A 22,136-nucleotide genomic window follows, 5' to 3' on the forward strand; every position below is an offset into this window, starting at 1 on the left:
CAAGGACGACTGACATTTTGGGTCACTGTCGCAAGTCAAGTTCAAATTCAATCGCAACAACCTTTTCACCGCGACGTGTGGTGTAGTATTCCCCACGTCTCGTGGAGCCAAATTAAGAACACGCACATTTTAAATAAAAAGTTTAGCGCATTTCGTTTAGCGACCCACAAAGAGCAAGGCAGCCTGAGCCGCATGTGGATTCTAAGCTTAGAAGGCCTGCCAAATTTGCAGAATCTGAACTCCAGCTGACCTACGCTCCGACCTGCTTATGGGGCTTGCCAAGACATCACCGTTTGGCTGTGGAAGGATGAAGAATGGAGTGTATTGAATGAGATTAGCGATGACAAAGGCATAACCAAGCTTGCTAAGATGTAACAATTTGCCACTCATGGGTTTGGCGTATGAGTTGTCTAGACTCGAACATTTTAATGTTAGAAAAACCTCCGTAGTTCATATTATGCCTGGCAACCAAAGCTAAGTTGCATGTGGCGCTCGGCATATAATCTTGTCTTCAAGGCTTGAAGTTCAACAATAAAGCCCGGGTGGCTCAACAAATTGTCGGGCTTGCCTAGTAAATGGCGTTATGAAGGAGAAAAGCGAGCAATTAAACGTACTGACTCTGCGTTTGGGAGGCTGACAATGACTAGATTTCGGAATTACTCTGCTCGGATTAAAGTAATAAAATTCCATGACACGGAAATGCGGAAATGGAAGCAATATAGGTTGTCACTTCCGTCTGGCACTGCAACTTCAAATGAGCGGCCCGGCTGGCTCAATGGTAGAGCATCAGACTTCTAAGTCACGGATCCACCGAGTGGATACCTGATTACTTAATCTGGAGGTTGCGGGTTCGAGTCCCGCGTCGGGTTAATTTTTTGCCTTTTTTTTCTTTTGCTTTTTCTTTTTTTGAGATGATCTGGTGGGATAACTATGCGTTGTCTATCATTTTGGTAAAGTTCTGATATGTTTTGGACGGGGCAAAAAAGCTTTGTGTCGAATTCTGAAGCTGAGTTGAATTGGCAAAATACGTGACTGCTGCCTACATGCAATTATAGAGCAGGCACGAGAGCCTGCCACAAAGGGTGTTGTAGGTACCTGCCTACCTAGGTGACAGATAATTGCCTGGTACGACTTATGCAGGAGGTGGACAAAGAAACGAAATTAAAAGTATTGAGATTAAGATGCAAGGCTAACGCCTTGCCTCTTATTGTTAACATATTATATACAGCTTCCTTCCCTATTTCATGCAAGACTTTCCCGGAGACCAGACCCCGAGAAGGATGTCAATCTCTTAGGAGTACGGATCAGGTGACCTTAGGCCCTATTGATCAGCACCCAACCCAACTTATGTAGAAGCTTCGTTTGTGTAGGCTGAGTGAGTTACAGACCTGATTCTTTCTACCCACGCCAGAACAGATGATTCGTTCGCACCCAACAGGCTACGAGTTGGTCGCCCAAGTACGCAGTGACAGTAAAGTCATCAGCAGGGTCATTCCCATCTTGCGACAGTGGCAAAGTTATTTTCAATATTTTACCCCTTTGTTTTTGGTGTGCTCTTTCACCATTTCTTCACTTCGACATCACTTACCAACGAAGGATTTGATCCGACACAGCCAAAGGAAGCAGCCCAACTACCAGACTCAGTACTTTGCGGTTCCACATTCGCAAGCAATCTTTGCGAATTATCAACAACGCGTCCCTTTGTTGCACCAGATCGACAAGAAAGTGCAAGAAAGAACAAGAACGTACAGGCCCTGGTCACAGGCAAAAGCTACGCCATGACCAACTCTGCGAACGATGCCGCGAACGGTCAGAATTCCGACCTACCCGAGACCATATGCCCGTACTTTGTGCACCGCAGCTTTGCCATGCACAACGGCCGCACCATGCACTTTGAGGAGAGCAGGGATCATGTTTGGATTGCCAGAGATGACTAGGTATCTCTCAACGCATCGTACATCCACCTTCAGCGTACTATCAATAAGCGAAAGATGACCAAGAAACTCCTTGTCGACCAGTACAAGAACAAGGAGAATGACGTGCCCGAGCCGCGTTCCAGTACAGAGCACCTTCAGCAGATGGTAGAGCAACTCGACAATACCATCTTCGAATTGATTCAACCCAAGCCTGCTGAACAGCTCCGGATCTTGTCTGACCTGATCAACTCGGGTTCCGACTCGTTACAATGCCAGGACCTTATCATCAACTTTGCCAAGAGTAAAGTCAACCAGACCGTAGTCAAGGCGACTCAATCGCAGGCAGGTCCCGTTCTAGATGATACGAGCATCGCCGAGTAAAATAGGGCGGTACTACCGTACTACCGAGTCTCATCCTGGAGACCCCCGACCAGCGCAGCCGACCCACCCAAGAATATTAGCATTAAGATCGTTCCGCCGCACCCTTTATGAGAGTTGAATGTTCTCAGGGCTTCATTAAGAAAAAGGTACATTTCGCCGCTCCATCGAGCGCCTTATTTTCTACCATGACACATAAATAACACCTTCTTTTCAACAGGACAAAGGAGAGAAATGATTGTGGTGAAATTTCCAGGGAACCTTTTCGGGAAATGGGACTGGAAATAGCTCCAGATCGACTTTTGACCTGGGTGCTGGTATTGAAGTGGATTTGAGCAAAGCCGCATCTATATTTGTGAATGTAGTCGTGCAGCCTCTATCATAACTTCTATGTTCTGGCCATCAATACACCCAGCCATTCAACATATAAGACCATTAAGACTCTTGACCCTGATGTGAGTTCACTCCAGCAACACAATACAAACGCTCGCCGCCGCCGCCAAAATGCCCATCAAGAAGCCAAAGCAGGGCGCAGATTCGCCAAGACTTGTCGAGCCCTGCCCACCGCCTCCGGGGGCCGGCCCGGTCGGAAGGGAAAGCTCCCACTACAAAGCAGGGGAGAGCATACACACAGAGGAAAGGAAAGCCCCCACTAATGAAGAGAGGAGGGTGTTCAGGAAGGGTGACGACATTCCTATGGGTGGCTCCCTACATACAAAGTAATTCACCGTTAGATCTGATACGACGTTCCTCAAGATACGAGGACCTACCCATTAGGCCAAAATCTCTCGAGACGACACTAATTTTCGGATCAGACTCTCAAAGTGTTCAGCAAAGAATCAACCCGAGCTCATATTCTTGGTGTCATTAAGGTTCAACTGAGCAAACTGCAGGTCGGCCCGAGCTGATGAACTTGGCCACGTATTCGGTGTGCAACTAATTCTACGGTGACATAATTTGCATTCGTATACTAAATGTTGTTGATGCATCAGTTCTGGGTATGGTGAATTTGAGGGTTGAGCCTACCCACAACGCATAGTTATCCCACCAGATCATCTCAAAAAAAGAAAAAGCAAAAGAAAAAAAAGGCAAAAAATTAACCCGACGCGGGACTCGAACCCGCAAGTATTTTAGGAGCAGGATCAGGTGAATGCGGCAAAAAGGGTGTCATGGCTACAAGCGACGTCGGTACCTGCTGGCCGACTTTCCCGAGCTTGATGGGAAAAGTCACATTTTCGCTCGAGGCATGTCTGCAAAACTCTATACAAAGGACCGATGCAATGAATAATGCACTTAAGTTCCTTACTTCCAGGTGCCACAGGAAGTTCTGGACCACTACTCAATATTTTTGAGGAGTGATTGGCACCGTGGCCAGATTCAAGGATATTGAAAGTCTTTAGGGAAACTTTCTGATCAGGTACATGTAGGTGACGGTTGAGGTGGCGGTCGAGGTAAGCTATCGCCAAGCGTGTACCATCGCCATACTGCTGCATATTGATGGGTACCGGGATTCCTTCAAGCCAGAGAATCGATGTGCTCAGCTTATTCACAATACGTCTCGAGATCATTTACCCGGATACTAAGGTTCGGCACACCCAGTACCTTGCGTGTACTCACCTGTATCTTAAGCTCGATGCTCCAGACAGTGCCATACTATATGTGTTTATGGCAGGCACCCTCATGTTCAGATGCTGGAGCAGATCACCATGGCGTGTTACGTCCTTGCAACCGTTAATGTTGTCTGGACTGCAGACCTTTCAGGTTGCCAAACTGTACTGGCTTCCAGTGATTGGCAGTTGGCTCCTAGCCGGAGGCAAGCAGAGGAACAAACTCGATGTGTGAATTGGCTTTATCTGCAGAAACTTTTGGTATCGAGCTAAGTTTGGGAGCACAAGATTCTTTGTTATACACAAGAAATTGAACTTAACTCTTAAATCTGCACTGAATACGAGCTATTTACCAATTGAAACTTGTTCCCACTCATCAGCTCTCACATTTTTATCTTTTGTCTGCTCATTCCAGATATTTTACCATCTACAACTTGTTACCAGCAAAGATTTTCCCAGCGCCGTCTGCCTACCACCTCCTATCTCCTTTGTTTATCACCCCGTTCCATAATCCGTTGGCACTCTACCACGTTTCATCCAGCCTTTCCTAGCACCTTTCATCTCTTACCTCCTATTATTCACTGTTCTCCGTCTCCCAACATGTTTCAGTTCTTGTCCCTTGCTACGTTCTTACACTTTTCACCTATCGCATCCCATGGCCTACCTCCTATAAACAAGGACTGTTAAGCAAAATAGAGGTTGCTAAGCTTGCATTCCGACCCACATCTCTCTTCACGAAGAATATCAGAATAAACCTCTCGAACTACTGCTCCATGCGACGCATGGTGGTCTCAAAAACAGCCCCGATTCTAACAAACCTGGGGGTTCAATCGTGAGCCGCGCAACCATCCTATATCAACTCGCAATTTCTCCAAATTGTCACAGTTTGATCCTGTAACTCATCGAAAGCTGATAATATGGCTCATGTGTGCTATATTTATAGAGAGGATGAAGTCTGGTAAAAGTACGGACATATCGTCACAAAGAAAGAAAATGAATAAAACAGACAAAAACATGTAACCATGACGGGACTCGAACGCGCCTAATGGTAAACGGACACTCGTAACAAGAATCTAATTCCCTGGAAAACCCTTTCTTTACCCTTTCAATTCGGCCCGGGAACTGATCGAAAAGCTTCGCATTGAGTCTTGGTCGAATGCCGAAAATACTCCCCATTGGCGAGGTTGGTGGCATATGATTATCTTGGATTGCATCTGCCGGCACAGTGTCTATCTGCACATGCTTGTATGACACCTGCCATTCAACAAACTCTATCAAAAGGCATGTGAATTCGAAATTGCATGTCGCGGAACCAAATCGGATCAAATACCAAGGTACTTTCAAGTGAGCCTCTACTAACCTTTTTATCAAAATTTCACCCTCAGTGATAGGTTCGATTGACGCTTGGTAAGCGAGATAATACGACCGTATTCGCATTTTAGACCACACAAGCTTTACTATTTACCCAAACACTCGGAACATGTCGCGGTTGGTCTTATATTTTTCTGTTGGGATCGGACAAGGGGAAGATCCTTCTTCTCCAGACTTTGTCAATTCTAGAACCGGACGTTTTGGGTCTGTACCTTGACCCTAGTCCTAGAAGAAAGGCTGAGTTCGCGGCTCGACGACAGCTGAGGTACCAGCCACGCCCCGTCGTTCACGCGGATTGGACCAAAACAACAGTCACATACTTCCCTAACTTACGCATCGATATCCTTGGATACCTCGAGGCATCAGCCCCAGCCCTGTGCAAAGTTTAAAGCTGTTATATGTTGTATAATGACGGTTATCCACCCATCAATCACAGTGTCTGCTTTCTTGCAGAGTTGAAGATCCCACAAAATTCTAGCCTCGGTATGCTATTTTATTCAAGAAGACCCCGCAACGTGTTTTGGCAGATTTAAAAAAAAAAAGCCTAAAGGTGTTGCTTGGGTCATCGACTTCTTTAGTGGTTGGTTGCCGTCCTCCTGCCCACCCCCTTCTCAGCTCGTATTTCAATGGCTCGTATTTAGCTTGAAAAAAAACAGATCTACTTTCATCATACAACCAAATTTGTTTCCAAAACACTTACATCATGGTTTCCCTTTCTTGGCAACAAGTCAGCCCAGCCTTGCGTAGTGAGGTGGATCCAGCAATGATGCACAACAAGTCAAGGCATTTCAAAACCTTGGTGGTTTTCATGGTCTACCTGGTCCTGCTACTCATCTCCTGGGTGGCTGCCTGTGTCTACAGCCTGAGGCCATCGCTCAGCACGAGCGACTACGAGGATGCCCAGGGAAAGCTATCTCCAGAAGCCTTACACTCGGTCACTACTTGGACGACAGCCATAAGGGCGCTAAATACAATGGTTGCCATTTCTACCATACCTGTCGTCTCTGCTATTCTAGCCCATGCCGCGGTGGCCTATGCCCAGAAACAAAACGAGTCCAACAAGCTGAGCCCTCGGCAGCTTCTTTCCCTGGCCGATGAGCCTTGGGCTAGACTCACAGCTAACCATACCTCGGGATTTGCTCTGCTTGGCCTGATATTGGTGACCTATTGTGAGATGTTACTCTTTGGCCTTCTACAAAACTGCGACCTTACTAATTATACCAACTTTGCTAGGTGTCGTGTTCTCCTTTATTAGGGCTGTAGCAATAAAGCCCCAGGAAGTAAGAGTCATATCATGCCTTGACGATCCCGCCAGAAGATACGACGGACCAGGATGCGAGCCAAGAATCCCATCCACCTTTATGACGCTGGGATTTGACCCAACGCCGAACTCTGTCGACCAAGTGCCTCGAGATCGGATAGTGAAGAGGGTTGCAGATAAATTGGTCACTGGACAGAGTGCCACCGAACAGCCGTACCTGTGGTATGACTACATAGAGGGTTCAGCAACCAAACCCGAAAGCTCACAGCCCCATACGCTATCGAGCTATCTCGACCATCCCAATCGTGGAAATAGCTACTTTGTGTCTGCACTCCCATCAACCACAAACACTGGCGTGCTGCGCGAATCGGCCATGCGTCTCAAGTCCTCTGTCACGTGTGAGACCGTCGAAGACAAGTCATATCCGTCGTCGTGCAGCGGGACAGAATCGTTTGCGGGAGCCTTTCGAAGTGCGGGCGTCCAGGTCAGGTTTTGCGTGTTTGAAACGTCGACGGCGTTGAATCCGGACCGAGATCGTCGGCAAATCCGCGAAGAGCTTTTCCTGGGCAGTACAGTACCCGGCGATAGTGAAATAGGGAACATGGCAGTCCGAGCCAACTACACAGCCCGATGCATTGCCAACAGTACAAGAGACTACTTTGAGTTGCCAAATTTACGCAATGGAGGCGGATTGGCTGAGCCGTTGCATACGACGGATGGAATGGGAGAAATTTTAAACCGGAGGGGCAGTCATGTCCAGGAAATCAGTGTTGATGATGATGATATTTCTAATGAAAGCACTACGTATGTTCTCGCTCCTGCCCTGATCTTGAATGTGGTTAGTTGCCGGTCCAATCTTTCCCACACGAGAGCTGACCATCTAAGTACCGACAGGATGCCAGCCTTCAAAGTAACCACGTCTCCCATTCAAAAAGCACCAGGACCACTTGTGCTTGCTCTGCTCGCCGCTCTTGGAAACGACTCTTTTCTAGGACTGGCCAGCCGTGCTGAAGGTACCGATGAACGCAACGACGCAGCTCGCTTCGCCGCAGCCGCATCGATATGTGCACGTGGTTTGCCATTGTCGTCGTTTACCAAGCAAAACATTTCAGATGCCTGCGCCGGTCTGTATGATGCGGCTCTCGATCCGAGCGGTGCATCCACTCAGTTGAGAATTTCTCCAAGCCTTCGACTCAATTTGCTTGTCGCATCCTGGTTCGCCGCCCTCAACCCCGGAGGGCCCCAAGGCAAAGCAATGGCCGAATCTGCCTTGACTGCCGGGCTATTCTTTGCTAATGAGGCTCTGCTTACGGGGGCCGCCGAGCCGGTGCCGAGTACATCGACCGTTCACAGAAGACAGTCGGGCCCAGTAAACCAGACCGGGCCCAGGCCAATACACTCCGCCATGGGTACGTCGATAATAAAGCCGAGCGTCACTTCGACCGCCATCGGTATCCTATCTTTCTTTCTCGCCGTTGAGGTGTTTGTTTTGGCAGCCCTAAGCACCACGGCCTGCTGCTCGCGTACCATCGGGACAAGGTTCAAACCGGCAACAATGTTGTTCGCAGGGGCGCAGCTGCGGGATGAGCTCATTCCCCCGGATAAAATCACGTCCTCCCCCAAGGAAAAAAGTGTCGAGGTCAAAGTGGAAGAGAGGAAAGCGATTCCGCAAGCTCCCAAATCTTCCAGGGCGCCCGTCGTGGGTGGCAACAGGGGAACACCTGGAAATACGGCTGACCAGCCAGAGTTGAAGAAAATTCCCGCTGGCGGAAAAAGAGCCGTACAGATACAAGAGCGTGGATCAGAAGATTCACTGGTTCGCAGATATAACAAGGAGGATAGCTCTGGAACTGCATCGAGAGCATCGTCAATTTTGAGCTGGGACGATGGCTGGAAAAAGCTCCCTTTGCCACCACACCTGGGCTTGGCTATTCAGTCTCCAGAGAGCGAAGAAGTGCGCTACACTCAGACTTGTGAAGGAAATGCTAGCCCAGAACGTCAGCAAGGAAAGCAGGCGCAGCAAAGCCAGGGTGAGGTAACCACTGTTTCCCCTGCGGCCGAGGAACCGCACCATTCTTTGCCAACCTCACCTTGCACCAGGACCGTTTCGTTTGCTCAAGGCAAACCAGAGACAATAACCGTTCGAAGAGAGAGGCCGCCGTCAGATCAGCCGCCGCATAAGGTAGAGGCAGATGCGCCTGAAGCGGAGCAGGATGCCAACCGGGCGCGATTGCAAGTTTCGGGACCATATTCTGGTTTTTGCTTGACGCCAACTTCTGACGAAGTGCCCAACCCTACATCTGAGCGTTCACCTGCTCGGCCTCTGAGGGAGTTGAATATCCCGCACCGCAGGGGTTCGATTGGGTAGGATGGTTTTAGCATGTCCCGGGTTGCACTGCGCATATGAGGACACATGTGTCGTGGCGGGTCTATTCCGCTTGCCAACTAACATGGTTGACTGGAAGGAAAAAGGGGAGAAGAAAAAGATGAGTCGAGAGTGAAGGAAGAAAGAAAGAAAAAAGGATAACAAGACTTTGTAGAATAGACCGGCTGCAAGTGATTTTGAAATTGACATACACTTGCAGCTAGAACTCACGCCAAAATCGAAAAAAGTAAGTCCTCAAGGATACGTGTTTTCCCTCCAAGGACAGCCGCCGCTTCATATCATATAGTAGACAGTGTGATGAGGAAGACTGTGTAAATAAACAAAGCAAAAGAACGACAATATTTACAACAACCATCGAAGGAGGGAGACTATTGGCTTACAAAAAAGCTACGCCACATCTGGAGAAAATTATGATTCACGCAAGATGTTGCTGGGGTAAAGGTCAAATGTAAAACATATGATGACCTTCGGAATTTGGCTGCCGAGGCCAGCGTTATCTTGCTTGAAGAGACCTTTTCGTCAGAGACCAATAGTTATATAGATTGCAACCAAACTATCAGTGGTATGCTGGCCTTTTTGAACTCTGGGCCAAGTTTTGGTGGTAAACTGAGCCCTATTATGGTGCACAAGACCTCCTGACTTACCTAGTTACCCACCTATCACTAACCATCTACCTGCACATTTTCCTGCCCATTTTCCTGCCCATCTTAGTATGTCCTAAAATTGGAAATCATTGGCTTGCCCCAGCCTCGCAGTATATTTTTAGCCGACTACAATTGTGTCCTAGCGCCTCGTTTTCTCTCTCTTTCTTCTCTGTTTCAAGAAATCTTGGGCTCCTTGCTTCGTTAGTTGAACTCTTTGCATGATCTAACTTCGGAGGTCGTTGTCTCTGTTTGTCGGCAAGCATTATTTAAAGAGACGATGTTGTGCTCCGAGGACTGACAATGAGACCATATGTTATCCAGCCACATACTCAAGCTTGCCATGACGACAGGCCTTTCAGGCAGAAAGCTCACAAGTCTCATCGGACTGAAAGGTGTGCTACACGTACCAGATTAGCTATCAGCCAAGCTTGGTTTTATGCAGTTGGCTTGTTTTGAGAAGGACACCCTCTAATCCATGAGAGTTGGGGCATCGTTTCCAGCACTCTAAACCTGCTTCAATTAAGGGGCTATATGCCATTTCGTAGACTAACTTGATGCTGAGGTTCTGATTGCAGTTAGGCTAGGAACAGCGCCCAGCGTGTACCCGTCTGTCGTTATATTTTGCCACAGCTTTTAAAAGGTCGTTTGGAGCACATCTCAAGATTTCTGCAGAGGAGAAATGATGAGAATCTCATCCTTATCCGCTGAAAAAAAGGGAAAAAAAAGAAAAAGAGAAAACACAAGTCCATCGCCATCCATATCCCAAGATAATATCCATTATCGCATGGTTTCATGTACGACCTGTATCATTTGCCACTAGTCTTCAGGTGTCGAAAAATGGCTCTTAATTTGTAGTCGGCTATGACGCGGCAGCCTTCACCATCGTTTAAGGGCGCAGAAGACGCTGAGTGGCCCTGTTGTTGGCTGTATTTATAATGAATGCGCAGCCAACGTGTTGTCAATTAGTTTGGTATTGGATATACTGTAGTGGAACTCGCAAATTAGGCATGTCGGAGGGAGCAAAAGGAAGATGGCGAAAGGAAAGTAAAAGTCTGAGCACACCGGGGCGGAGTCGAGAAGGTTAGATAAAGAGACAAGCTTGCTGGAAGGCGGGCCAAGGTTTTGCGTTGAGCCATCTGAACATCTGAACTAAAGAAAACGAAAAATGAAAGAAGAAAAAGGAGGAAAGAAAGAACGTCGAGAGAGATAATATTGCGTCTCACTAATAATCAAAATCACCACTTAGGGGTAATAAAGACTATGTCGCCTTCGGGGAGGTTATCAAGTTGCACACACCTAAGAGTTGCCGCCATCCCGAGGGTGGGAATGGACCCGTTCTAGCTAGGACCCCTGGAGCGAGTCCCCATAATGTCGGGGTGCGGCTTGTTAATTTCTTCTTTCTTTCGTTTCCTTTTTAGTATTTCAACAACGTTGAAAAAGATGTTTTTGAAAATGCTAAAGAACTAAACGATGACTTTTGCTCTGATTGTGACGTGCGAAGAAAATAGCAACTGTTTAGCAATCGTATCGCAGGATAACTGTGGTTTGTTGGCGGTGGGTGAAGCATATGTCAAATGATGACTTTAAAGCAGAAACCTCTATCCAAGTATACACACCCCAGATGTTAGAATTGCATGCAGTTCATCATGTTTGCGTGTTTAGGAGATTTACTATCCAATCACTTGCCACTCGTTGTCGATTTTCGAGCTGCATGAAAGTTACGGCACTTACACCCAATCCCAGGCCTATCCACCAAAAGTTGTAGCAGTGTGGGAAAGTGCGACCCAAGCAACACAGTGCCACTTCCGACAACACTCTTCCACAACAGCTCAGCTCGCTTAGCTCAGTTGGTTAGAGCGTCGTACTAATATGTCTAATCAACATATCATGTAATGCGAAGGTCGCCAGTTCGACCCTGGTAGTGAGCATTGTTTTTTGCATCTCTTCCTTTTTCTTTTTTGACATTTAGGAGATTGTAAATGGCCTGGGAGAGCGTTGGGGAATGTAATGTGTGATTAACGATTTTTTTGGCCTTGTTTATGTGACCTAATATGGGAGATTGGCAGTGTAGTTTTCGCAGCAGTTTTCGCAGCAGTGTTTTTTGCATCTTTTCCTTTTTCTTTTTCGACTTTTGTTTGACTGCAAATGGTTTAAAGGAGCGTTAGGTAACCTATTGGGTGATTAAACTTTTTTTTTTTGCATCCTTTCCTTTTTTTTCGACTTTGTTTAACTGCAAATAGTTTAAGGGAGCGCCAAATAACCTGTTGGGTAACTAAGTATTCTTTTTTTTTTTTCTGGTTTTTTCCTTTTTTTTTTTTCGATTTTTGTTTGACTGCAAATGGCTTAAGGGAGCGCCAGGTAACCTGTTGGGTGATTGGCGGATTTTCCTGCCATTGTTTGTGCGACCTAATATCGGAGATTAATCGGCTGTGTAGTTCTCTCGAGTGTAGATTGCCTATGAGAGCGACGCCACGTTCCATCTTGGGTGACGGAGGGTAACTTTACGAACATCTGTTGCCGCCTGTACTTGTAATTTTTTCGAGACAGTCATTCTGGGGGTATGGTACTGTCGTTTGCTTTCTTTGTCGCATCTAACTTCACAAATCAATCACGCCTCGCTAATCACTACCAGAAGTCTACCTATCTAGGCAGTGTCTTCCCAGTCGAGGGCAAAGTCAGGGCAAGGTGAGCATATTATTCTCCCATCGACCACCTTGGCAACCTGGCCAGAATGATTGCACATCAATATGAAAGAGCTCAATAGACGTATAAATTGACTGGCTGTATATACTAATGACCAGAGCTTGAATGTTACGGCAAATGCTTTACCACCTAATCCCCATATACCATCGCCACCTTCGTCATATACAAGCCCATCCCAGCGCTCACGACCGAACCAAATGTGAAGGTTATGTCCTGTCCACCAAAAAAAGTATGTAGAAAACGCGTGTCTACTATTTATCGTCTATTCCCTGTCCACCGAAAATGTTGTATAGTAAAATAGGTCGAATTGACGAAACAGAGATCACGACGGATTCTCAAGGCTTGGCCAGACTGCCAGAAAGTGGGTTGATTGGAGTAGGTTTCGGAGACCGAATCCGAATACGAAAGAAACTAAATCTAGCTAGTGATTCAGGCGGGGCCTGTAGTGGATCTCGTCCGCTCAGATCACGGGATCACCAATAGCCAACTCCTAGCTTAGCTTGCGTGTGTAACCTGTCGCAAGAAGGTGTTATTTATATGCTATGATAGAAACCAAGGCGCGCAATGGCGGGGTTGTACGTAACTTTTCTAGGGCCTCTTAGCAAACAGCCTTTCCGTAATCAGCAGTTACGTTATACCAAACACAGTCCGCGTCCGCACTAACTGCTTGTTAGCCGTAAATATAAATAGTTGGATTTGGACAAACAACGTGTTTACGCCTTAGGTAAAGTGTTGAGTAGGTAGGTAAGTAGGTAAATACCACGGCGTGATAAGTGCAAATGTTTCTCTCTGTATTAATATTACGTGGGATTTAAAAGTGACTTTTTAAATAAGAATGCTCTATTTCATTTGGCAACCCAATTTTGTCAGCCCTGTTTCTTCATCACAGGTATACGCTCTGAGACTTATCCCCACCTAAATTCTTCCCATGTTTGTCGACCCGGTGGTGCCCCCAAGCGGGGCGAATATGAGCTATTCCTAATTTACAACGATGCAATTTTCAAGCGCTATCCAGATAGATTTGAGCCGTTTGGTTGAAGTTATGTGATTGCCTGAACATTACTGTTACCGCTATCGTTTGTTTTTGTGCCTATGCTTGTGCTTTTAGACTCATTCGTCATCTTACCCAAAGAGTACCCAGTGAGTCAGTTCTGAGTGACATAGGAGATATGACGGGTGCCGATAACTGGACCCTACATAAACAACTCCGGCCGTTTCTTTCACTTCGATTTCACCTTTTCTTCCCATATTCACTTGTTACTCCCTGTTGCCAACATCGATTCTTAGAGGCATGTAAAGAAAAAAAAAATGAGATCATGCCGAACATATTCCAATGCGCAAGAACAACAATATTGATTTGCATCGTCAAAACTGAGCGCACACATGGTATCTCCATAGGTGTATAATACAGCTCTATTTAATAATATCTTATATATTGCAACTTAATACTTCAAATTATCTGCAGGACATGTTTACAGACTCTACCTGGAGTTTGGTGCAGAACTTCTGCCAGAATGTCGACGGGCCTTTTCATTTGCAGACGAGGGCAATATTATCATTACTGCTGCTGAACAACAGCTTCAGTATATGCTCCACGCGACTATCCAAGGGCTATGCACGACTTGCAGACAAATAAGAACAAGCTCGGCGCTAATATTGGTCTACCTCCACTTAAGACTGATCAGCTTCATGGATCCAGCTGGATCGATTATGCGAATTATATATAACAGTAGGCGCATCACAAGGACAACACAAGCAGCAGTGCCCAACTAATATGACTTCATATATTCTGCCAGGCCAAGTACATTTTGCGCAAAGGCAAGGGCAACTTTGACCCTCTTGACTTCAGGAAGTTGACGCCTGTCGACAAGAACTGGCCCACGGAGCGCGGACTCTACATCACCCACTACGAAGGAGACAGGAACAAGCTCCAAATGGATGTGATGGTGAACACCAGCGATCGTATATATTGGTCAATTTGAAGAGATGCCCATCCTCGATGGCTGACATATTCGGATTGCGCAGACCGAGGTTAGGTCTGCTTTCCTCGCAGCTCCCGTCCGAAGACGTGGACCTTCGCACCCTTGGATCCGGATTCCACTAATGGTCGTTACCATTAGTGACGCCAACTTCGACTCTGATGCTACAGAGTCTCATTCGAAGCCCACTACCGTGCCCAACCCACCCAAGAAGACCGTGATCAAGCTCTACTACCGCCCCGTGATGAGAGCGGCAAGAATCAGGCTCGGACATCGTCCCGTCTAAAAGAGCTACAAATAGATTAGGATCAGACTTCACTGCCACAGCGTCGATAGGAGCGGGTAGTCCTAAGTGCTTCGTGAAAGGAGGGTGCTGTTATCGAGCAGCCGCTGTCTATAGCTAGTAGTCACTTTTGCGTCCTGCCTAATATTAGTATAATAATATAAATTAAGATATTAAAATACCAGAAGTTCGACCCGAGCTCGTCTTTCCCTGGTAATTACCAACCTGCCTACCTCTTATCTATTAAATCTACCCATTTTCACGGTTAAAAAATACCCAATGCGGACGCGGAATTTATATAGTAAACATAACTCTCAACCGCTGAGAGTGGCTGCTTGAAAAGGACGTCATATATCAACATAACAAAGCCTCCGTATCCTTTCCACACCAAAGCTCAATCCTTGAAGCAAAGCATCTCTGCACACCGTGCAATCTTTTCCCTACCTTCAGTCCCAGCCCATACCTCATACGCAGTCCTCAATTTCACCAACTCCTCTTCGCTCAAAATCCCCTTGTCAAGCGCATCTTCAACCCCGATGCCTCGACCAACCACCTGCAGCGCCTCGGCGGACCGCGCCTCGCCGACCCCGCAGACCATCCGCGTGAAGCCCGCCTCGCGCGCCCATCCCTCCAGCATCGCGCCCGTCCTTGGGTGGCCGCCGCGGGCGGTCAGCAGGGCGGCAGCATAGACGGCGTGCAGCTCGAGGCCGGGGACCTCGGGCGTCCACTTGATCTCGTGCACAATGTCCAGCGGGTCGCGGAGGGCCACCACCCCGCCCGGCTTGACCACCCTGCGGAACTCGCGCAGAGCCTGCACCGGGTCCGGGATGTGAGTGCAGCACGTGTGCGCATGGACGACGTCGAAGCTGGCGTCCGGGAACACGGACAGGTCCTGAGCGTCGCCGACCTGGAAAGAGAGGTTTGGCGGGCTGTCGGGGGCCCGCTGCTGCTCTTCCTGCGCAAAAGACACCATCGCTGGGGAGATGTCGATCCCGGTTACGTGGCCCTCCTTGCAGATGATGGCCAGGTCGCGGGTTATGCTGCCGGAACCAGACCCGACGTCGAGGACTACATGGTTGGGGCGGAGATAGGGCAGGAGGTAGTGTGCTTCAATGTGTGCGCGGCGGGTGTTGTAGGAGGATTCCTGTGACATTCTTCGAGATGATTTTTTGTTTGTTGCTGTTGAAGGTCGCTCTGCGATCTTGTGTGTTTCCCTTATATCTTCATGTTTTCTTTCGTACAAGTGTTGCAGTTTCCGGTAACTGGTTTCGTATCATTCAACAGTGAGTTTATACTCAATTAATTGGACATTGGGGGCGCGAATATCTTCCATTCCGCATCAACAACCTTTTTTCCCCGGTAGGCGAAAAGCTCAATCAATGGTCACTACAAGTCATTGCAGAAGCGGTGAGAAGTTGTGATATTCGGTGATCCCGATTCTGCAGTGTCGCAGTCTCTGAACCTTGCCCGGTGGGGTGATGAGCCCTCCTCCTACTATCTATCCCGATGTCCCGGTTACTTTCTTATGAGGAGAACAACACAAATCGAGATAGGAGGTGGGGTTTGCCACTTGGATGACAGTATTTATGCAAAGGAAAGAAGAAAAAGAGAGAGCGAAGGGTGGCTCACAGCAAGGTCCAGTCATGGCAGGTGAAAGTAGACATACGCCGAATTGGAGACTTGGACGATGGGATCAACAGCGCACCAGGAAGAGACGCCCCGGTCACCTTTGCTTCAGCCATTTTCCCACTTCTATTTCTTTTTTTTTTTTTTTTTTTTTTTTTTTTTTTTTTTTTTTTTTTTTTTTTTTTTTTTGTTGCCTGTTTGGAGATGTTGGCTGCTGCAGTGTAGCGGCCATTTGAACAAGTAAAGGGTATCCATTTATACAATATTCAACCAAAGGAGTTAGTACTTTGATTAGCTGCGTTATGCCTGCCAATTCCGTTGGAACATCGGGAGGAGAAATCCCGAAACTCAAAAGAAAAAAAGTATTCCGTGCCCCAAAACGTTCTAGATCACCACCCACATAATACTGACTGACTGACGTCCACTTACAGTACTACTGTATCGTAGATCTGCGGGTAAGCATTACGTCGTGGGTACGAACCATTCAAATCAGGAACCCGCTATAAACGGGATGACGGGAATCTTCGTTGCCGACACAAATTAATTACCACGGTACATATTATTTATTATCTTGGACCGTGGTAAACCTTAAAAAATGCAAACATTACTGCACCGATGGGGGTAAAAACCCCCCTCCCCCCGGTAAATAGATGCTATGTAGAATAAGTTTGCGGGCCGTGTGGGCCCTTCCCAATTGGTAATATCGTTTTGCAAAAGAAAGGCGCTATTATGCGGTAAGAATTAGGAGTTCCCCTCGAATAATTAGGTCTTTGAAGGCCGACGCGCAAAAAGTATACGTATGATAGGAGGGGATCTTCTCACTTGGTTCCGTGGCAGGATATAATTACCTGGGCTTTTCTTTTTTTTTTTCTTCTTTTTTTTTCTTTCCCCCCCAACCGTAAGAAAGTAATGCATATGCGCGGTATTCCCTCTTGGTCCTTTTATTTTACATACTTTCGCTTAGAAGCCCACCATGTAGGCTGCTCTGGACTGGGCAAACGAAATGAGAAGGTCGAGTATTCAACATATTACCAAGTTTAAGAAAAAGTCTTGGCCCCTGCATGGTAGTAATTTTCCAAGCGGCCTCTTCGGCCCCATACAGCCGCCATAATTCAGACAGACCACAACGTATGTAACGTTCCAAACACAGCCGAAATCTCCATTCAAAAAGCGCAACTCTAGCGACGCCGTGTGGGTCGCGTACGAGGTGATCTTCTCGCTGGCCCTGGGCATGGTGATCAACACCCTCCTGCCCGCGTTTCAGGGTGCGGTGTCCGAGGAGGACCGGGCCAAGGGGACGAGTACGTTTACCTTTCTCCAGAGCCTTGTCGGCATATCGGGAATGACCGTCCCGGCTGCCGCCTTAACAGCCGGCTCGATACGCCCTTGGGTTCCATCACGGACGAGAATGTCAGGGTGCAGCTAACAGGTGGGAGGGCTGCGAGCCTGCCACATGAGCGTTCCTAATGGGGCTGGATGACAAAAGTAAAACAGAGGTGGTTGACTTTTTCCAAACTGCGGTAAGCTGGGTTTGGTATATTGCCTTTGTAATTGGGTAGGCAGGTAGGCAGGTAGGCAGGTAGGCAGGTAGGCAGGTAGGCAGGTAGGCAGGGTAGGAGCTTAGGTATTTTGATAATTGTGTTGTGCACATGGTTTTTCTTTTTTCTTTTTTCTTTTTTTTTTTACCTCGAAGGCGTGTATTAATAATCCCGTGGGAGTGTACCTATAAGCCCGGAATTCGCGAAACGGTATTGCCGACGGATTATATTCATCGATGGCCATCTCAAGACGAACGACTCCTTGTCGGACTCAATGATCGTTACTGGCGTTGGGTACGAGCTCAGTTATTGGAGGTGTGCTAGTAATGCTTTGCCTTGGGCATACTCCTTTGCACGCTAATTTTAGCCCAGTTTACCGCCACTCGCCTCCTTACCCCTCAGCACTTCCCGCGACTTGGGCTCTCTTCTCAAATTCTCACAACTATTTCCTTCTTGCTGACAATACCGTTGCGAACCACCACCGCGGCCTTGATACTCCTTGCCCTCATCGGCGTGACCCGGGCCGTAACGATGTGGGGTGCCCGTCGCCCTGGTCAATCCCGCGCTTGCTTCGCTGTAAACCAGGATTTCGGAGACCAAGGGGATGCAAAATATGGCCTTGGGCCTCCCGCAGGTGGCAAGTGTTCTGGTTTGCGCCTTTGTACTGGCCGGGCTTGATATGCTGGGCATGATGCATGGCGCAGTATTGCTCCTCAGTCTCGCCGCTATCCCGGTTGGGTGGTCGACCTGGCTGATCTGGTGGCTAGACGAGGGTGGGACGCGAAATTTAGCTTCTATTTATCATGAATTATATACTGTACAAGGGAATATCCGTCGTGTTGCATAAAACCGTTGATCTCCGGAACCCAAAACCACCACCCCCACCCCGTTTGCCAAGGGATGTTATCAACGAATCGTGTGGCATATAACATAGTAATAAGGTTTTCCATGGGGCCCGTGTTTGCCACTTTCCATTTTTATTGCACAGACAGCGGGGAGGGGAGTGAGCGTTGTCAACATGGTGACGGAGAATTGTAGTTTCCCATATTATGTAGTACTGCAGAAATGTACACCTCCATTTTCCCGAACCAAAGATGACATGATACCCTGACAACGGAAGGGCCGAGCACGGGATGAAAGGCCAATGGCCCGGTCCGCTCCGAAGAGTCACCATTCTTGACAGGCCAAAGGCACTGGACGAAATTATAACGGTTCGCCTCTGGGCATACACAGAGGAAGGTTACGTCCGGATTTATAAAATCTTAGGTTACATACTTTACGTTCCTACATCCTGTTTGCAAACGCCAGCAAGAGTGATCAAAATTTATGATTCTGTGTCTTTATAGTAAGTTTGATTGTTCAATTTGCCAAACACCAAGCCAAAATGTTGTACACCCTCGGCTGGAGCTGGGGAAACATTTAAAGGGCTGGACTTGAGTGACAATCCCTACCACCCTTCTCATATTGATCCTGTGACACGCTTTTACGAGAATGCTAAACAGTTGCAGTGCTTTATTGACGAAAACATTTTCGGTATGTTATTGTTCGAATGACTTTGTATTCATTATATGTACCTTGTGCATGTACTCACAGCTATCCATAGAACCTTTCTGGGCTCAAGGACAAGTTCCGTTCCTTTTCGGTGGTGGCACCACTTTCGGCGCCATCCCTGCCTGCTCCAGCCCCGGTGGCTTCCCAAGGCTTTGCGATGGCGTCGCGGAACCGGAAGCGTTGTGCTATGCGTGACATTGTTTAGAATGTCCTGTTGTTTGTAATGCCAAACTCCCTTATATAATGTATTTTATGATGTTCTGGAAGATTCCTCTTTCACATCTTAGGCCGCATTACACTAAAAATGGTCTCTGAAATTTCCCATCAAGCGAAGCAAAAAGGCTGAAATCGAATTCTGATAGAAACTGGAAGGGCAAAAAAACACAGGCCATGGAAATCATAAAAGCTGACCGCCACCTAATATCACTGGGAACAGACATCAGTCCTCAATCCACAAACTCTCCATCAACAGCCTCAGGCTCGGGTTTGGTGTGCCAAAATGCACCTGGAGCGCGTCGATCTCCCTGACAATCTCACGCTGCCACCCAATCAACAACTTTTTGGTGGCATCGACCGCGCCACTCTTGTGCAGCAAATCAACCAAGTACTTTTTGCTTTCGACGATTTCAGCTTTGCCGTCCCGCATCGAGCGGAAAATCCCCTCGACCTGCACCATTAGATCCGGTCGCGCGTGGGCCAGATGCACAATCATGTACGAGAACTTTTGCTCGTCCAAATCCTCGGCAAAGCCCTTTTTGTCCGCGTATTCAGCTGACGTGATGTTGAGATAATCGTCACGCACCTGGTAGTATAGCCCTGAAAGATGCGAAAAGGGCGCAAAGATGGCCCTGGTCTTTTCGGGGCAGTCCACGTCGCTGGCAGCGATCATAAGCTCTGCAACCATGGAAATGAAGGCGCCGGTCTTTTGACTGACCATGCCCAAATATTCATCCTTGGTGGGGCATCGACGATTGGCGGTCCAGTGCAAATCCAGAGACTGGCCGAGGAAAAGTTTTTGCAGCTGGCGGAGCAGCACGTCCATAATTGCCCGGTTGTCGAGGCTATGCACGGCTGCCACAGCCTGGACGTAAAGATACGTGGCGCTGTTGATAGCAGGTCCCTCGCCGTAGACGACGTGGGTGGACGGAAACCCGCGGCGGAGGCGTGAACTATCCTCGATATCATCCAAAATCAGGGACGAATCATGTAGGCAGTTTATAACCGACTTGACGCTTTCCATCTCTTTGGCAGGTACATTCAGCCACCGGCTGTAGCAGTCCAGGAGCGCAGAGCGGAAACCTTTGGACGGCATGGATTGGATGTATTGGATCGGAGCCTGGATTACCTCCTCCGCCCGGCCAATGCTTGGTTTTGCAAGGTCCTCGACGCTGTCAAAGACCGAGGATACAGATGTAGTTGTTGACTCGGGTTTCCCTTCTGACAGGGGAGTCTTGTCTCCCTCTGCCGCGGAAGCTGCAAGGATTTCGGCCTCCGGCATCACCGCCCTCCCAAGCCCGGCCAACTCATGGACCAGCGGGTGATCAGGTCCGGGCTGTTCCGGGACGTGGGTCCAATCATTATGCCGGTAGCATTGCGAGCTCCAATAGTCGTTACCCGCCAACGCAGTGTGTAGATTCTCCAGGAGTTTAATAAGGTGAGGGCTCAAGCCTGGGTGCTGGGCGTAAAAAGCGTCTTTGGATTGCACCCATTTAGTTTCCTCTTCCACTACCATTTCGGCAACTCTTTGTTTTGCTTGGGCCTCAGTCCAAGTTGGGTTTTGTTTCATCATAAACCAAACCGTGTTGAAGACCTTGCCCGCTTCTTGGGTTTTGGCTTGCTCGCGCTCTCGCGGCCAACTCCAATAATCGTTGGTCAAAAGCATACACCGCTCCACATGCTGTATAGGAACGGCCATCATGGAATACTCGTCATCCGTAACCACAATACCCAGGGAGAATTCCAGCATTGCATAATATGCACTGGATATACGAGTCAGCTTTGCAGCCTTTGTCAGCCATAGAATTGGTATACACACTTACCCCATGCCGCCATTGTTGGCCCTCGATTCGAAATATTCGTCCAAAGTTTCTATTTTTTCCGTATCATACGTTTCCATAATGGCAAGCCATTTCTTTCGGTACGCTTCCAACATCCGCAACGCACCCACTCGGTCGACGCGGACGCATTCGAGAATTGCATTTGAGACGAGATCTTTGGTCTTGGCGGAACGGGAATCGGCCGACAAGCTGCGGGCATCGGAAACGTCCATGGCTGCATCCAAGTCCATGTGTTCGATATGGGCTGCCGCGATGGACATTTCTTCACAGGCATCTTTATATTTATTCGTGTCTGTCAGCAACCTGTAACACCCATCCTCCTGAGACTTTTAAATCAGGGGGTTAGGGACCTACCATCGTGGAAACACCCGACGTCGAGAAGATAGCACAGCAATCCCAACCGATCCGGGATACTTTCTGGCCAAATAAAGCTACCCCAGTTGCCAACGCTGCACGGTGAACCATTGGACTTTTTGTCCTGGCCGTCGCGCATGATCCGCCCCCAGTCACCCGTCAGGCATATCGCACCAGCGTCGGCCAGGGCGTTGTGCCGGTGGATGCGCACGGGGAGAGAGGTGAGGGCACCCGAAGCCACTACCGTCTCACGGGCCACCGGCTCCGAGTACGGGTACAGCTCCTCATGGGAGAGCATTGTGGGGTGGTTGGGATGTGATGGTGTAGCTTTGATCTCGACGATACCATCAAGCCTTGTAGCAACACACCGCGAAGGTTAAGCCTTTGTGGAAGTAAAAAAAGGAGATGAGCCAGAGGAACTTGTAGTATGATCTGGTGGTATGGACCAACTATAAAAAGGCTACCGTCTGCTCTTTTATTCC

The 22,136-nt window shown here is 48.1% G+C and overlaps 9 protein-coding genes across 9 annotated transcripts; 5 read left to right on the forward strand and 4 right to left on the reverse strand.

Moving 5' to 3' along the window:
• Positions 1 to 146: 146 nt before the first annotated feature.
• Positions 147 to 662, reverse strand: PgNI_00683 (uncharacterized protein). Its single transcript, XM_031120761.1, has 2 exons — positions 615 to 662; positions 147 to 410 (listed from the first exon to the last, which is right to left on the reverse strand). Exon 2 carries the CDS (start codon positions 388 to 390, stop codon positions 208 to 210), a length of 183 nt encoding a protein of 60 aa, XP_030987043.1. The 5' UTR covers positions 391 to 410; positions 615 to 662; the 3' UTR covers positions 147 to 207.
• Positions 663 to 1,778: 1,116 nt separating this feature from the next.
• Positions 1,779 to 2,297, forward strand: PgNI_00684 (uncharacterized protein; the record flags this gene model as incomplete). The annotated part of the gene is made up of 2 exons (XM_031120762.1): positions 1,779 to 1,913; positions 1,971 to 2,297. The coding sequence occupies 2 exons, from the start codon at positions 1,779 to 1,781 to the stop codon at positions 2,295 to 2,297; spliced, it is 462 nt and encodes a 153-aa protein (XP_030987046.1).
• Positions 2,298 to 2,798: 501 nt separating this feature from the next.
• Positions 2,799 to 3,071, forward strand: PgNI_00685 (uncharacterized protein; the record flags this gene model as incomplete). The annotated part of the gene is given in 2 exon segments (XM_031120763.1): positions 2,799 to 3,013; positions 3,029 to 3,071. The coding sequence occupies 2 exon segments, from the start codon at positions 2,799 to 2,801 to the stop codon at positions 3,069 to 3,071; spliced, it is 258 nt and encodes an 85-aa protein (XP_030987045.1).
• Positions 3,072 to 5,975: 2,904 nt separating this feature from the next.
• On the forward strand, positions 5,976 to 8,901 carry PgNI_00686 (uncharacterized protein; the record flags this gene model as incomplete). Its single annotated transcript, XM_031120764.1, has 3 exons — positions 5,976 to 6,441; positions 6,506 to 7,337; positions 7,428 to 8,901. The coding sequence occupies 3 exons, from the start codon at positions 5,976 to 5,978 to the stop codon at positions 8,899 to 8,901; spliced, it is 2,772 nt and encodes a 923-aa protein (XP_030987048.1).
• Positions 8,902 to 13,955: 5,054 nt separating this feature from the next.
• On the forward strand, positions 13,956 to 14,531 carry PgNI_00687 (uncharacterized protein; the record flags this gene model as incomplete). The annotated part of the gene is made up of 3 exons (XM_031120765.1): positions 13,956 to 14,027; positions 14,069 to 14,212; positions 14,292 to 14,531. The coding sequence occupies 3 exons, from the start codon at positions 13,956 to 13,958 to the stop codon at positions 14,529 to 14,531; spliced, it is 456 nt and encodes a 151-aa protein (XP_030987047.1).
• A 391-nt stretch (positions 14,532 to 14,922) lies between these two features.
• Positions 14,923 to 15,681, reverse strand: PgNI_00688 (uncharacterized protein; the record flags this gene model as incomplete). The annotated part of the gene is made up of 1 exon (XM_031120766.1): positions 14,923 to 15,681. The coding sequence occupies one exon, from the start codon at positions 15,679 to 15,681 to the stop codon at positions 14,923 to 14,925; it is 759 nt and encodes a 252-aa protein (XP_030987050.1).
• Positions 15,682 to 18,018: 2,337 nt separating this feature from the next.
• On the forward strand, positions 18,019 to 18,539 carry PgNI_00689 (uncharacterized protein; the record flags this gene model as incomplete). Its single annotated transcript, XM_031120767.1, has 2 exons — positions 18,019 to 18,245; positions 18,278 to 18,539. 2 exons carry the CDS (start codon positions 18,019 to 18,021, stop codon positions 18,537 to 18,539), a joined length of 489 nt encoding a protein of 162 aa, XP_030987049.1.
• PgNI_00690 (uncharacterized protein) lies at positions 18,056 to 18,382 on the reverse strand (the record flags this gene model as incomplete). The annotated part of the gene is made up of 1 exon (XM_031120768.1): positions 18,056 to 18,382. One exon carries the CDS (start codon positions 18,380 to 18,382, stop codon positions 18,056 to 18,058), a length of 327 nt encoding a protein of 108 aa, XP_030988337.1.
• Positions 18,540 to 19,682: 1,143 nt separating the features above from the next.
• On the reverse strand, positions 19,683 to 21,952 carry PgNI_00691 (uncharacterized protein; the record flags this gene model as incomplete). The annotated part of the gene is made up of 3 exons (XM_031120769.1): positions 19,683 to 21,222; positions 21,283 to 21,574; positions 21,655 to 21,952. 3 exons carry the CDS (start codon positions 21,950 to 21,952, stop codon positions 19,683 to 19,685), a joined length of 2,130 nt encoding a protein of 709 aa, XP_030988338.1.
• Between the last annotated feature and the right edge of the window lie 184 nt (positions 21,953 to 22,136).

This window comes from Pyricularia grisea (assembly GCF_004355905.1).
Source record: "Pyricularia grisea strain NI907 chromosome Unknown Pyricularia_grisea_NI907_Scaffold_1, whole genome shotgun sequence".
NCBI classification, from domain to species: Eukaryota; Fungi; Ascomycota; class Sordariomycetes; order Magnaporthales; family Pyriculariaceae; genus Pyricularia; species Pyricularia grisea.

Excerpts from the sequence above, each read along its gene's own strand:
- PgNI_00683 (XM_031120761.1), bottom strand. The coding sequence starts at position 390 with ATGAGTGGCAAATTGTTACATCTTAGCAAGCTTGGTTATGCCTTTGTC.